Genomic DNA, 15,793 nt, shown 5'->3' on the forward strand with positions numbered 1-15,793 from the left:
ATTTAGCAAGAAGGCGAGGTAGTCACGTCGACACAAGCACTTAAGGAGTGTTTGATGCCTTCAAGGAGGTGCAGGTATTGTAGCAGTGTGTGATTTGGTGATCTATTTTTTCAACATTAGTCTTGGCTGTCTCCGCTGGTGGTTGGTGCCATGGCAATAAAAACATTGTGAAAGCCACAGAATGTCCCCTGTGAGTTATTTGTAGATCTTGTGGCCCAGTGATCCATACCTCTGCTCATCTCTAACTTTAACGGCCAGTCTTGTCTCCCTCGCTCCCCTTGTCTCTTTTACTTTCTCATATATCCATACAGTAGCAGCTTCATTCCAGGCTTTATCTAAAGGAATACATAAGGAGCTCCCACAGGGTATAAAAGCTGAGAACCGTAGGAGTGTCTGTGTGTGCAGCATGAATGTAGAGTGGAAGAGAGTTATGGCTTAAGTCAAATATTTATTGGTTCATTTCTGTTTTAACTGCACCACGGCAAAGCTAAAGATTAATTTTGACAAGTGTGACAAGTTCTTATTAATTCTGTATCTTCTTATTCCTTTTCCTGTATTCCTGTAAACGCTCCAAATTAATCCTTGATGACACTATGTCCTCTCATGAACTTTGTTCCATCAACACAGAGCTGATACAGATTGACACATCACTTTGATGCCCAGAGCAAAGAGCAAAGCAGAAGTCTGATCCTTAAATCTGAAGCGGCTCGGCTGCGGGCCGATAAAGATCAGTAAATGTGTCTGCATTTAACCTCCAACTCTGTCTTCTAATGGTTCAATTACACTGTGGCAATATTTTCTGTTGGTGAGATAATTAACTGTATATGAAAGCAGTCAACAGTAAACTGGTGCTACACATTCATCCCAGCACAAATAATTGCTTTGCTAAGATTTGTCTGAAGTCATTACCAAGATATAAACTGGTTATTTCCATACTCACTTAAATATTAATTTGGAGCCGGTGCCAACCTTTCTGCTACCTGACTTATTTGTGCTTATTAGTGCTGAGTTGAGGTAATGCATTGGTCAAATGTATCTATAATTTTAATTTCACTCGTATTTCATTAGTCTGCTTCCTGCAGGGCATTATAACTGCCAAAGAAAGTAAAATGTAGAAAGAAATAATATTTCTTTCTGTGACGGGCAGTTTTGAATTTGTATGCATAATTTGTTCAACCTAGAGTAGTTGTGGTTTCACTGGTCTGTATCTGCCCTCTACTGGTCTCCACTGTTTGGTACAGCGAGCTACAGTATTTTAATGTCACTGGACACAGCAGTGAACACAGTTAACACACATAGTATTTTCATAGATCCAGCTGCAGGTTTCCTTTCTCTCAGTCTCTAAGAGTCACTTGTTTTATTTTATTTTGTAAATAAAATAAAATAAAACAATTCTGACATGTTATTTATGTTACAATATAATTTATGTGCAAAGTCAATATATAAAAAATCACCTGGCCATGGGAAAAAAAGTGTTGATAAGTATAATAATAATACAATATGGCAAGAGTTGAGCTGAAGTTCTCGATGGTGTGAGCATGTGAAGTAAAGCATCAAGTCTGTAATAGTTCAGGTTAAGATTTATGATTCATTTTTAGATCACCTTTTATGATACTGTAAGTAATATTATGACAAATCATCTTTCAAGCTTACCTTCCTTGTTGCATCGGGGTCACATTGGGGTTTTCACAAGAATTAAGTTTATGGACAAAAGTCAAAATAAGATACACTCAGCACACTAAGTGGCCTAGGCACTTTGAGCTTGTGCTAAATCTATATGCTTAGTATGTGTATACAAATTGTAAATGGAAAAACATAATTATGTAGAACCAGCACTATTTAAGTCAGATGAAAGTTGTTCTGTTGTGTCTCTAAGACTAAACCGGTAGATATCAATGGTGTGTCAGATTAATTTTTCATGAGACTTACTGAAGCTCATTTATATTTTTGAATGATTTTATTAATGTTTACCTTATGTTTATTAAGACATCCTCTATCCTGAAAGTGACACAGTGCCTCATCTTGTCTTTCTTCTAACTTCAAGGCCCCTCTTCCTGCCATATAGTGGTCAGATTGTGGATGGAGAAACCATGTAACATTTGTAGCAACTCATGGATGCTTACAGACAGACATGCACATATTTGCTCACACACATATACAAATAATTATTCTGCAATCCATATTTTCACATCCTAAGAACAGCTTTCAATGAATATTCATAATGTTCAAATTAAAGCGCTCTATAGCTGTACTTCTCTTCCAGCCGGTAGAGCCATGCATCATTAGTTACTTATAGTGTTTCACTTCATTAATATCCCCTCTTCCTCCCTGGTCTTCATAAAAGTTAGAAGATAAAGTGTGTATATGTGTGTTTGTGAAGTTAATGAATTTCTTTTACCCCGTGCCTTCTCTCCGTCCATCTGTTTGTCCTCAGAGCAGCTGACTGCTCCTGGATTGTGGCTGTATGTGTATCTGCCTGCAGATGGCAGCATCATCATGGAGCATATATTCCAGTGTTTGGCTGTCCAGCCATGTAGATACCAATGACTACAGTGCTGTGTTTAGTAAAAAATGTCAAATTTACTAGTGATACTGATAAATAATAACAAGAGGCAGACACTGATAGGGGCTTTCTTGTTCTCTTCTCAAATTTTAGTCGCTTAAACCTTGCGAGCAACAACAACTCCAAACGCCACCCTGAAATAGAAAATGAGATGCTAAATTGTAAGATTATGGTATTTTATTGTTAAATCGTTATTAGATATCACAAAGGTAAAGTGTGGAATACTGGAGAGGCTGTCATGTCCAGTAAGAAAGTTTATGGTTTGGGTTTGTTGTGACATTACAATACAATAGGGTTTCAACAAAATCTACAGTTAATTATGGCCATATAGGATACTGATGGACTACTAGGAGACATCTTTTGGGATTGAGTGAACTGTTCTGATTTTATCAGACAAAGTCAAATAGTGTTGCACTGAGATCTTTTTTTCTTCTAATAAACCATCCATCCATTATCTGTAACTCTTTATCCTCATCAGGGTCACGGTGGGGTTGAAGCTTATCCCAGATGACCTTGGGTGAGAGGCTGGGTACACCATATACGCCAGGTCATCACAGGACACATAGAGACAAACAACCATTCACAATTACATTCATTAAGTGCATGTCTTTTGGAAGAAGTCGTAGTACCCACGCAGAGACAGGGAGAACATGCAAACTCCATACAAGCTGAGGTTTGAATCAGAAACCTTCTTGCCGTGATGCGACAGTGCTAACCACTATGCTGTCCACTAATAAGCAAATAAACAAAAAATAAGTCAAAAAATTACTTGTGGCCTGGTGAATCAAGAGCGTGTGATATTTGAAGGTTTGCAGGAGTTATTTTGTGAGGAGATGCTGCAGTTTCTCCCTCAATCTGGCTTATCCTTCGGACTTACTTCACTGTGAAGTGTCATTCTGAATTAAGTCATACTCGAAGCTGTGGAGAGCCCTCACAGAACATTAAAGGGGAGGGTATAAATAAACAGGTAAATTGTGGGACGCACTCGCTGCTCTGAATGAGCAGAAAACGATCATCACCATGGATACAGACCATTGAATCACTCATTCAGCTGTTGAGATACCCAAAATTATTATGGACTGTAACTGCATAACCTCCCTGAATCAATCTGCACGTCATGTTCATTTTAATCGAATGATGCACGCATATACAAATCAAATCATATTAAATTTGGGACTAATTAATATTCTGCGAGTTATGCTTGAAGCCGCTATCGTGTTAGCAAATGATTTGCATGACCAAAATAATGTAAGATGGAACTTTATATTATAAAATGCATATCACGTTTATTTCACTCTCTGTCATTTGTGCTTACAGTGAGGGGCAATTCACATAATTTAGTAAAACAAAACAAGGCTCTTGTGCTGCACATGCCACTTTGCTCCCTGTAGGATTCTTTGCAGGGCAATCTGGGCAGCCATATGTGGCGTAGTCTGATGCCACTGTGGGTTCTTCAGCAGAGAATTACTCAGAGAGCGATGACATTTTAATTGTTTTATTTCAGTTCACGGCACAATCACACCACGCCCCCTCCACACCATATTTTGGTAAACAGCAATTTGCAAATACTTCATTAACTGTAGCAGCAAATGTTTTTAGTTTGGACTGAATATAGTGATGATTCTTTATTGTATTTGATAGTAGTATTCAGAAACAGTCACGCTCACTGCTGGGGTCAAAGTTCAACAAACTGGAGCTTTCATATAAATACAGTACAGTCAATGTTTTCAACACACCACTTACATAATGGAGAAGGCATTTCTATGATAATGCAATGCAGCTAAATTTAGCACCAGTGCAGACTTACTTTAAATAGTTTTATGGTCTACTTTCAGTCCAGACAAGCTATTTTTTTTACAGCCCTAAAGAGGCAAACTTTCCTTCATTTATGTTTGTATTTTAGGTTGAACTGCGCATCCCTAAAGACGAGTGTTTCCACCTGTGCCTCTTTCTCGCTCCTCCTTCTCTTTCCTCTCTCTCCTCTCTCCTCCTTTTCTCCTCTCTCCTTCCCTCCACAGTCACATGTTCTCAGTGAATAGAGTGTTGAGTGGGTTTCACCAGCTGGTGCCTTTGCCTGCCACATAAATAGTGTTAAAAACAAATGTGTGTGTGTGTGTGTGTGTGTGTATGTGCGTGTGTCTTTGCCAGATACTTGAGAGGATTGTCAGTGTCACATCTGCCCTCCAACATTCCTGTGTGCCTTTGTGCTCATATGGCAGCCTACACAGAGCGCTGCACCGATTCCAAATCTTTGGGAAATCATTATGTTGTCCCCTCGCAACACAGAGACCCAAAAACTCTATTTCTCATAACATTTTTATTCTGCATCCGAATCTCATTCAGTGCAAACCCTAATATGCTATCAAAAGTTTAGATGCAGAAGAAAAGAGGGAAGCAGGTGAGGTCAACCAGGCAGTTGGGTAGATCTATCCTCCTATTGACCTGCCAAAAAAAGCCCTTCTTAGCTGCTTGATGATGTTTCCAGCAGTGACTTCATGGTCAGGGCAGGTCTTAGGCCTCAGGGGTCTGCATCTTAATGATGGCAGCCTGCAGATCTGGAGCTTCACTGTCAGGTCAGCAGTGCAGTCTATCTGCTACTTAACTCATTTTTCTTCTTGTCTGTTTGACCTCTCTGTCTGTCCGCCAGCATGTTCCCCCTTCCTTCCTGCCTCCCTGTAAGCTCATTTTTTTTATGTAGTTTGATCACTTCACTGACTTTTAAGACACTATTTTTATTCCTCGCATGAATATAATTAAGTTCTGCTGACATTTGATTGAAGCCTCAATGAATACATCAGTGCTGAAGATTTTTTGGGCTAACAGTTGGTGCTAGAAGGGCCTGCCACATGAGGTGTTGTGTTCTTTGTTTGTGTTGCGTTTATTGGTAATAGTTGCTAATGGACTGCAGGCTGGATTTGGATCTGCTAGGTTCACACCCTGGACATCTTGCTGCTGGTGGTGGTGACTCAGACTCCTGGATGGAAAGAAAAACATAGGATGGAAAAAAAAACACACATACACACACATACACTATGTGAGAACAGGCAGCTGAGTCTTGGCACAAATCCTGGACGTGTGTCACAGAGTTTCAACAACAACACATGCAGCCCTCTCGTTCTGGAGCAGCCACACCCCTCCCATCCGTTTCTTCTAATCACCTCCTTCATACCCCCCGCTGGAAATCTTCATCTCCCTCCTTGATAACAGACAGCTAATCCTGACGTTGTGTAATTTTATCACTGCTTCTTACTATTTCTGTTTGTCTGTCTGGTTGGCTCAACTGATGGCGCAATGTTGCAGACAAGCTTCTCTACATCCTCCGTAAATCTGTCACATATCTGCAGAGGATCTGACATGCTGTACCCACAGTGTCAGAGCTGGAGGTAAAAGAGTTGAATATGTAAAGCTTTTCTGGAAGGAGGACAGGAAGACACCCTGAGTGACAGCTAACATTCAGGGGGAAGGCAAAAATAATTCTGACGTCAATTCTGAGTGGACCTACACCTGAAAGAAAATTACATGTGCATAGACTTTTTACACCAAGTTTTCAAACACCTAACAACAGTGACCAGACAGATCCAAGAACTGCCATCAGGCATCAACATCTGTGATATCACTGTGGTAAAGTAAACACCCACAATCAGCTTGTCACTCCGTTTACCAGCTGCCCTGCTTGTCATACAGCTCTAGCCCCGATGCTAAAATTAAAAGTTGATGTTTGTGTGTGTGTGTGTGTGTGTGTGTGTGATTAAAAACTGTATTGCAGATTTTCAACACACAGGAACAAAAACAGTGCCACAGCAACAGTTTCAGTTTGACTTAACTCAAAGGCGAAGTTGCTGGAGAAAAACAACAACTTTATTTTTCTTCTAAAAAATGAAACATGACGTTGTTGCAATGTTTTTCTATCTTAATATAGGATGTAGCCTTTAAGTAAATCATATGATCTTGAGGACATTTGTCAAGGACAAGACAGCCTATGTCTGGTCAAGCGAACCTAATTTGGATCTGTCTTAAGTTCCAAGGAGAGAGATACCCCAACATAGTTTCCACATGACATGGTGTAAGCTCCCAATATAAGAGGGAGTGAGAAGCTTATTCTTTATTCATTCCTATTGCTCAATCCAAACTTTTATCGAAGTACGTTGAACCTCAGATCTTTGACTCATCTCTTCCCTGAAGCATCAGCTTCGAAAACAACATCATTACAGATGTGAAAAGGTGCTAAAGGTAGGGAGAGACTCCAGTATTATCCAGACTGACTGACTCTGCCAAACTGGTTATGTTCTTCAACACCTTTGACTGAATCTTAAGCAGACACATAACCTGCATTGAACCTCCTGTCTTCCCTTCAGTTCATTCAGTGTTCTGAAGTTAAACTTTAAATAATGTTTTATCAGTTTAACTTGTCTTTTGATCTTTTATTCTTTTTTTAATGTCTTTATGCATTATGTAGTTGTGCTTGTACGCACTGTACTTGCCTTTCTTAAAATTTACACACATAAATGCTGATTAGACTCTTTTCCTTCCAGTTCTTCGCATCCTGAGAACAAGGCAACCTTTATTATAACTTGTCCTTTCACGGTCAGATCACACACCTCTGTGTTTTGTTTCTGTGTTATTTGTGCGTGTGTGTGTGGCAGGCGATGGTGTGTTGTAACAGCCACCATTGCGAGTCTGTAATCCTTCATGCTACACTGATCACTCAATCTGTCACCTCACTTCTTCTTCAGCTCCTACCTCTCAGTGCGTGTGATGTGTGAGAGTGTGTCTATGTGCTGTCTTTTTTAAAATACAATGAGACTCAGACTGTTTTATTCATAGGCTTAGGGAAATGAGAATTGTGCATGAAAGCCTGTGCAATAATAAAATAATAAACAACGTTGATCATGAGTTTGTCGCTTCACTCACATTCCTTTTTTATTGATTTCCTACAATCCTGTTCATTATCATTTTAGGTTTTTACCAAAATCTTCAGATACAGTCCATAATTTTAATGACAAGGTCAATGCACTGAGGTAGATTATGGCTAGCAGTCATTTGAATTCTCTTGAATTGAGAAACGTGTAATTCTTAGTAAAAGTACTTGAACAGTAAAGTACTTTATGTTGCAGTTGACTACAATTCTGGGATCATATATAGTAAGTGGAAAGAGGGCAAAATGATTCCCTTACTTAAAGATGACAGACATTTAAAGAAGACATTTACCAGGCAGAACAGCAGTATTCAGTAAAAGAGAAGTGTCTGTTTGCAAATGCAAGATTACTTTGACAGTTGACAGGTTAAAGGAGATGGATAACTCTAAGATAACAGGTGCAGGGTTACCGGTGTTTAGCATGGTATTTGATGCTATACTTATACTAAGCATCATCACTTTTATGAAGAGTTGTCTTTTGTGCAGAACACAAAGCGTGTATTACAGTGACACAGCAATGCCGACCACTTAGCGTGTGTGTGTGCATTGTCTGAGAATGTGAGGCAACCATGGATATATACAGAGGCAACTTATTCAAAGCCTAGGGACTCAACGCCCCACTAGGGGTCACCAAGGCTTCATGGGGATAATGAGGCATTTTTGGTTTTAATGGGTATAAGAAACCATACTTTAAAATATACAGTAGACCCATATCTCAGTATTTCATTAATTTCTGAAAACTAAATGATATTGTTTATTTTAAAGTTTAGATTATTATTTAAGTTAGTAACTTCCTAAAGTTTAAGGGTGCTTTGAAAACATGAACACAACATCTCACTAAACAGCTTCACCTGCACCAGAAACATATGCAGTTAAAACAACTAAAGAGCCAACAGAAGAATTGCCTAGTGTCAGGGAGAATAAAAAACACATAATTTTTCATACAATATACAGTATATTAAGCATGTATCATTTTTCTGTTCAAAATTTATTTGACACAAACGTCCTGCAGTGACAGCATTCATTATCTGGGTCAACTTTAGCGTTTATCAGTTGTTCTGAACTGTTATTGTCATACATTGAATATTATATGAAATATCCATATAATTTGTCACTTAGTCAGTGGTCATCAGTTTACTGAATCATAGAAAAAGGCTCATTTAAGGATAAAGGTTGGAAACCACTATTGTATTATGATGTACTGGATGATGGATCCCAAACAGACTAGCTGTTGTAAATAAATCATCTGTCTAAGATCATCTAAGAACTTTCAACAGATTATCTTTAACACTTTTATGAGAACATTTTGCACCTTAAAAAAAGGTTTTAAATTTAGATTAAATGGTTTGGCTATGAATATTCTCAGTACTTCTCAATATAGAATGTGTTATTTCTTCTTCTTGATCAACTGGAGTTGAGCATTGCAGCATGGATTACCTAATATTTCGTAACCTGTTGTCAGAGTCAGACATACAGAATACTGGCAGGATGATGAAGACGGGGGCTGCAGGTAGCAGACAGGTTCAGCTGACTACTGTCTAGGCCATTTCCCCACCAACGTCAAGATGAATCTACCTGTAGTCTCTGTGCTGCAGAGAGATCCACTGTTTTATTTGGCTCGTCACTGTGTGGCAATGGGGGGCTTTCCTCAAATATCTCTCATAGAAATAACTAGTGGCAACAGATATGACAGGGAACTAAACTTAAAAGTTACTGTGACCTAATGCAGTAGGTGATGTGTTCTGAGTATCTAGACACAAGATATGGATCTAGCCGATGTTACATGACTTCCTGGACAAATGTATATTTCTGCTGGGTTGTCTTGTGTTTAAACATGCCTATGATGAAGTAATAAAGTAAAAGAAATGCTGCATGTCTGGCAGATTAATTGGTGGTATTTAAAATATAATTGGTATTGATATCGGTGATCCTCGTCCTGGTATTACTTGGTATCGTGGAAACCTTCTGCACAACAGTGCCACCATAGTGGAACCAATATAATAATAATTTTTAGTATTAGTTATAATACTAATACTCTGTTTGTTCACCCCTTTCAGATATGTGTAGTCATGTGATCTGTTGTTAATAAAGAAACATTGATTATAGCCACTCTAACATGACAACTTACCAATGAAAACCTCATGTATACATGGTGGTACTGCAGTACATGTAGGTACTGCCTGCATTCACACTTAGAGCTAATAGGGGCATTAATCCTAACCTGAATCATTAGAGATCCCTAAACCAAGAAGCCAGGAGTGAAAGTTAATAATTAGTCAGTAATCCTCATACGTTCTTTAATACTGAGTCAGAAAACCCATCTAGTCTTTCCCACCTGCTCTTCCACATGTTCTTAAATGTCTTTGCTCAGACAAAGTGTGTGTCTTTGTTATGTCAGGGCTCTTTACTCTGCCCAGCAGAGTTGCATCGACTCTTTCTTAACAGTCCAGATCAGCTCGCTGTCAAACACTCACCTGTACTCTGACCTCTTTCTGTAACTTCTAAATGAGAACGAAAGCGCAGAACCTGGTGAAAGAGAGCATGAGCGTTTAGAGGTAGCATCTGCCTGACGTTTGATTGATTTTCTCTTTGACCTAAAGAACAGAAAGGAGTGTATGTAAGTGTGTGTATGTGTGTGCCTGCCACTCAGACTACCAGAACAATACACAGGGTCTGGGGTTACTGTGGTAACGGTAATCACTTTTAATTCTCCATCAGGGAGAAAAAGAGGGGATAAAGGTGGAGTGGCAGCGGTTTAGTAGGGTAATGTGGGAGTTGTAGAGGTAAAGACAATAAAATGTGTCAACAGGGAAAAACGAGGCGAGTTTGTTTCCTTGTTTAGTGACTCTGCAAGCGTGCAGAGTGGAGACAGAATGATAAGGATGGAGACTTCATATAAATGCCTTTCTTTCTCAAAGCCACATGATTTAAAAGCTCCTCCTCTCTCCTCTCCCCCCTCCTCCTTGTCTGCTGGCAGATCCTAATCCGTTCATCAGCTGCTGGTGAGGGCTGATATTTGTCCAACCTCTTTCTCCTGTCAACCTTTTTTTTTTTTCTCTCGTTTTAAATTTTACCCCAGTGGAGAGAGGAGGGATAAGATATTAATTATGCATTCCCATCTCCACCTCCCTATCTGTCTCTTCACTTTTCCTTTTTGTTCCTTCTCCCCACCTCTTCTCCGTCCTTTTTCCTCGCTCTGTTATGAATACCATTAATGAGCGAGCGAGCAAACAGACAGACGGACAAGAAAGGGACGGTGTGTGATGGTAATTAATGGGTTTGGTTTATTTCCTCTGTCACTTTACTCAACCTTCCTGCTTGCTCAAACACCTCTCAGATGCTGTCTTCTGTATGAGCCATAAGTGGAGGAAAAATAGGGAAAACCAACATCAACAACATGTGAGAAGCGTGCAGCTAGAGAAAAACCACCACCTGCCACTCAAGCCAGCCTCCTCGTAGTATATTGCTCACACACATACATATACACACACACACACACACACACACACTCATGCACTCTCAAATGTGCGCCGGTCCGTGATTTTCCTCCACGCTTCGCTTCCAGCCAATGAGTGCCCAGAACAGGGCTTCTTAGAATGTAACGGGGGAGGGAACAGAGTGCTGCGGGCTGATTGACAGCCAGCGCCCTACAGGTGGAGAGAAGAGCGGAGAGACAGAGAGAGGGGGGAGGACGACAGAGAGAGGAGAGAGAAGGGGGTGAGTGAGGAGGAGAAGAGAGGCAGCAGCAGTCAGACTTCCATATATGCACACAGACACACACACACACACACACCTACACGCACGCTCCCTCACAGAGCTCTGTTCCTCCCCTCCTACCTTGAGAGCTTGCTTCCCACGGCAGACCAGCCGACTAAACACCACCATCACTATCATCACCTCCACCTCCTCCAGCACAGCTGCACCAAGATGAGCCAGTGCAGGAAAAGGTGCAAGAGGCAGCTCACTAAGGTTGCTCGCTATTTCTACCACTTCCTCATGGGAACGCTGACCCAAGGTAGGCACCAAAAACTTCTACTTCCAAACCCAGAGGTTTGCCAGTGGGTCTTTTCGTGAACCAAGAATGGTCTGGAGTTTCTCGTGTAGGACGTGTTCAGCTCAGGGAGCTGGTTTGTGATCTTAAATTGATGGTTTCTTCTCCATCAGTTCAGTGTCCCTGTATCTGAGGCTCACTTTGTTTTCTACCTGAATGATGGCACAGCAGATGCTCTTCTGATTTGCATAGATCTAAAACAAGTATATTTTTTCAAAGAGCTTGAATGGACTTGTAGGGTTTGTGTGTGTGCCCATGGTGTGCATCTTGTGTTTGTGTGTGTGTGTACAGTACATCCGAGTGCTGTGATTCATCTCCAGACAGAGGAATCATACAAAGCGAGCACATCAAACATCTTAAAGATTCCACTCTTTCTTGTCTGCATAATATATCTTCATATCTACTCATATTTACATGTATGTATGTGCAGTATGCTTGTGGGAACATGTTTTTTTTTTTTTTTTTACACTGCTCAGTTCCTATGCATAATAATAGAATCAATGATAAGTATGCACAGTGAAAATTAGAAAGCTGTTGGGGATCATTGAATTCACTCTTTGCCTCTTTCTCTCTGCCTTTTGACTCCCTCACCTCCTCACAGCTCTGTCCTCCTCTCTCCTCCTGCTCCCTCTCTAGCAGTCAAACAGATTGCCCTCTGGAAGCATGTGGCTTTCCATCTCCATTGAGAATCTCTCAGTGGGAAAAAGACACACACACACAGCCTTTTATCCAGCCCCTTCAGCAGGCTCCCAGTATGACATCAACTCACCCATCCTCCTCTCTAGCTCTCTCTGTACAGTTAAACTTAACTTTATGATGCTAATCTATGCATTGAGATTAGAATAAAGTTCTTTAAGCTTGGTCATAATCTTTTTCTTGATCCTTAGAAGGTCTTATTTCTTTCATGTCCTCTTACTCTTTGTGCTGCTGAGCTTAACGTTGAATAAAGTATCTTTTGCCAGTAACACCCTCTATAGCTGCTATTGATAGCCTGCTTCTAAGCTTTACAAACATTTTCCTATTTTTTCTTTTCCCGTGAGTGATATTGAGCAGCAGTACACATTGCCTGAGGGAAGACACAACAAAGTAAGGTGGTTCTATTGAATCTGATCCTAGAAGGTGGAGATAAAGCAGTGTTTGGATGACCTTGTCAATAGAGCAGTGTGTGAATGCTAATTTGACATCCGCGCTGCTCATCTCCACCTCGGCTTTTCTCCTCGTTATCTCTTCAGACTTTGACGTCTGCAGAAAGCAGACATTGGACATGCACGTGTGAAGAGGCATGTGCATACACACACACACACACACACACACACACACACACACACGTCCCATATAATGTGCCTTGACCAAAACAATAATATCAATTAAGATAGAAACGATGGAAAAGAAACAATAATTAATATCTGTGCTGAAAAATATATATATTTTCTCTTAGGAGGCAAATGTGTGATAAGTCACCACATTACAAGAGTGAAGCCTGTAAGTCATGGCTAAAATTATAGTTCATGAATGGTTTAACATTTAAAAACTGGGCTAACATGATAAGATAATAAGATATAACAGCCAGGGTTGAAATTGGGCTGGGGCTGTCCGGCACATAACCTACCCTAGCCTACGCTCTCATCAGGCTTGTCACTGTTTACATCTTTGATGAGAGGATGAAGCTGAACTTTATTTCACATCACAAAAAGTAAAAAACAACACGAGACTGAACAGCAATCAGGTAAACTTGTGTCCTCTCCTCTCCAAGTTTGATGTCAGTAAATAACAGTAACATTAAGATGACGTGCTGGCTTGCAGTGTATCTCTCTCTAGTCTTGTCTTGCTAAGGTAAATCTGTGCAGTGTGGCATCTCTTGATCTGTCTGTGTGGGAAGTGTTCTATGTCTTTGTGTCCAAAGGGTCAAATACAACAACTTATTACGTTTTCAACTCACTGCTTTCCAGAGACAGCAAACAAGAGCAAGACAATATACATGTATGACTGTGATGGCACTCTTAAACAAGACAATAATTTCTCTCAGACAATTATGCTAATGCAGGATGAAAAATGATGGATTGACACTGACTATTGATTGAATAATGAACTGAAAATGTTCATTAGCTGGGCACACTGGACAATATGGATGCACATCTCTCAAGTATATTTAGCCAAGCCATAGTATAAATAGTATTTTAAAATGTATAATATTGTTTGCCAAATAATCAGATTTAGTTGTCAATGCATACACACAGAGCCAACCCACAAAACAAATAGAATTCAACCCCTGGTAACAGATATCGCGTCATGTTAAAAATGAATGTCTCCTGGAATTAGTATGCAGTATATTAGTTTTTTGTATCCATTTATTTCAATTAAAGGTTTTTGTCTGATCTTGTAGTAGCATAGAGCTGTGGGTGACCACAGATGCCATCTCTGTAGCTCACTGCTGCAGACAGGGTGAGAAGCGAGAGTGAAGAAAAAAAAAACATTTTTAATGCCCAAAGTTTAAAAAAACAAACTCTGAGCTCTCCTTCTGCTGGCAATCAGCTACAGATGAGAGCAGGATCCAGCATGACTCCAGGTGTTTATTCGCTCAGCAGGCGCGATGGTTCTGCCCCTGGGTTTTGCTTTCACCAGGGCTGGAGACTGGCCTCAGCAGCACTCTCTGTTGCTGGCTCCGCTCTGCTGAGTTCTCCGCGTCTTCGTCCTCGTGTTGGGCTGAGGGCAAACTTTATGTAAATGGACTTGTATTTATAGAGTACATTTCTGGTCTACTGACCTCTCAAAGCTTGTATTTATAGAGTACATTTCTGGTCTACTGACCTCTCAAAGTGTTTTTTACAACACTTGTCACAGTCATCTATTCACACACTATCGGCGGAGGCTGCCAATGGCTCATCAGGAGCAATTTGGGACACTTCAACTTAGCTGGGGCAATCGAACCCTCAGCGACCCTCTGATTACAACTCAGATGACTACAACCCGCTCTACCACCTGAGCCATAGCACCCCTAAATATATCAATAACTGGTGAATGAATTGACTTTGATCTTGCTAATTTGCTCATTTGTACCCATTAGAATGTACGAAAGGGTCGGAATAATTGTAATTAATTGATGTTCCGGGCATCTGCATACCACACACACACATACACACACACACACACACACACACACACACATCCATTAAGTCTGATAAGCAAATAGAAACATTTGTAAATCGTGGCGTTTGACATTTTGCTCGAAAAAAAAAAAAAAAAAATCACTGTTCAGATGGCTAACTAGCTACATAGTCTCAAAGCTCCTTCACCAGCTCCCTTCCATAAAGTATTTAATAAAAACATTGCGTGCATGTGCATGTGTGTGTATGCACGTACACATCCTTAAGTTTACTCAGAATGGAGTTACCATGACTACTGGCTCCTGTGTGTCTGTTCCAATGGGGAAGAGAGAGAGAGCAATGTCTGCTTCAATACGATGGGAGCCAGTAAGGGCTGAACTGTATAATGGCTGTGCTACATAGGGATTTCATCAAGGCCATTCAGAGTTTGGTATTTGGCTATTGTGGCATTTTTGGCTGAGCCAAGGTGCTGAGGGACGTGCCATTTAAGTCAAGCACGGAGGGACAGAATTCACTCCACCGTCAAACCGCGTATGAACTGTGATTTAACCTGTGCAAAATAAAAAAAGGACACATGACATTAAGAAAGCCTCCAGTTAATTGGCATTTTTATTCCAGCTCATTGGATAAAGTCAGTAGACCATGTCTGAATCTTTATGCCACATAGTGTGTTTCTAGATAGGCTCTCGTGTCTATAATTAGTTCCATCACTATAATCATAACCCCCCCTGCCTATACTGCATAGACCTATACAATGGTTAGGAACCTGGCTGTGTCTGGTTATAGCTCCTTTGTATTTGTGTCTGTGTGTGGCCCATTACTGATGACAGTCATTTGTAGTCACCCTCCTTCTTGCCCCTACTTTGCCCTCTAATTACTTTGTTTCATTAGCCTCTGTAGGGGAAAACAAGGCCATGCTGGTGTGTGTGTGTGCGTCCTCTTCTCCTTCTCTGCCCTAGAGCATTGTTTATGTCGATTTACCTAATAGTGGAACTAGCTCTGTTTAGTGCAATTACGATGTATTAAATACTATTCAATTCATTTAACTGCCCACACACACACACACACACACACACACGTTAAGTATACAAGTTTGTATACACCGACTGCACACACTCTTCCTTTTCCACTTCACTCGGTTGCATGACACTATCTGTAGA

The 15,793-nt window shown here is 40.4% G+C and overlaps 1 protein-coding gene across 2 annotated transcripts in view; it reads left to right on the forward strand.

Annotated features, from left to right (window-relative positions):
• LOC104929806 (Kv channel-interacting protein 2) overlaps positions 1 to 15,793 on the forward strand; it is an 87,773-nt gene that overhangs the window by 31,265 nt on the left and 40,715 nt on the right. The window contains exon 1 of one of the 2 annotated variants that reach the window (XM_019260835.2): positions 11,065 to 11,493. The exons of the other annotated variant lie outside the window; for it this stretch is intronic. Within the exon in view, the coding sequence (XP_019116380.1) occupies positions 11,406 to 11,493 (88 nt within the window). The 5' untranslated portion in view covers positions 11,065 to 11,405. Of the gene's footprint in view, positions 1 to 11,064; positions 11,494 to 15,793 lie in introns of those variants that run through there. 2 annotated transcript variants of the gene reach the window in all.

Source organism: Larimichthys crocea, chromosome III (assembly GCF_000972845.2).
Source record: "Larimichthys crocea isolate SSNF chromosome III, L_crocea_2.0, whole genome shotgun sequence".
In the NCBI taxonomy this organism is placed as follows: domain Eukaryota; kingdom Metazoa; phylum Chordata; class Actinopteri; family Sciaenidae; genus Larimichthys; species Larimichthys crocea.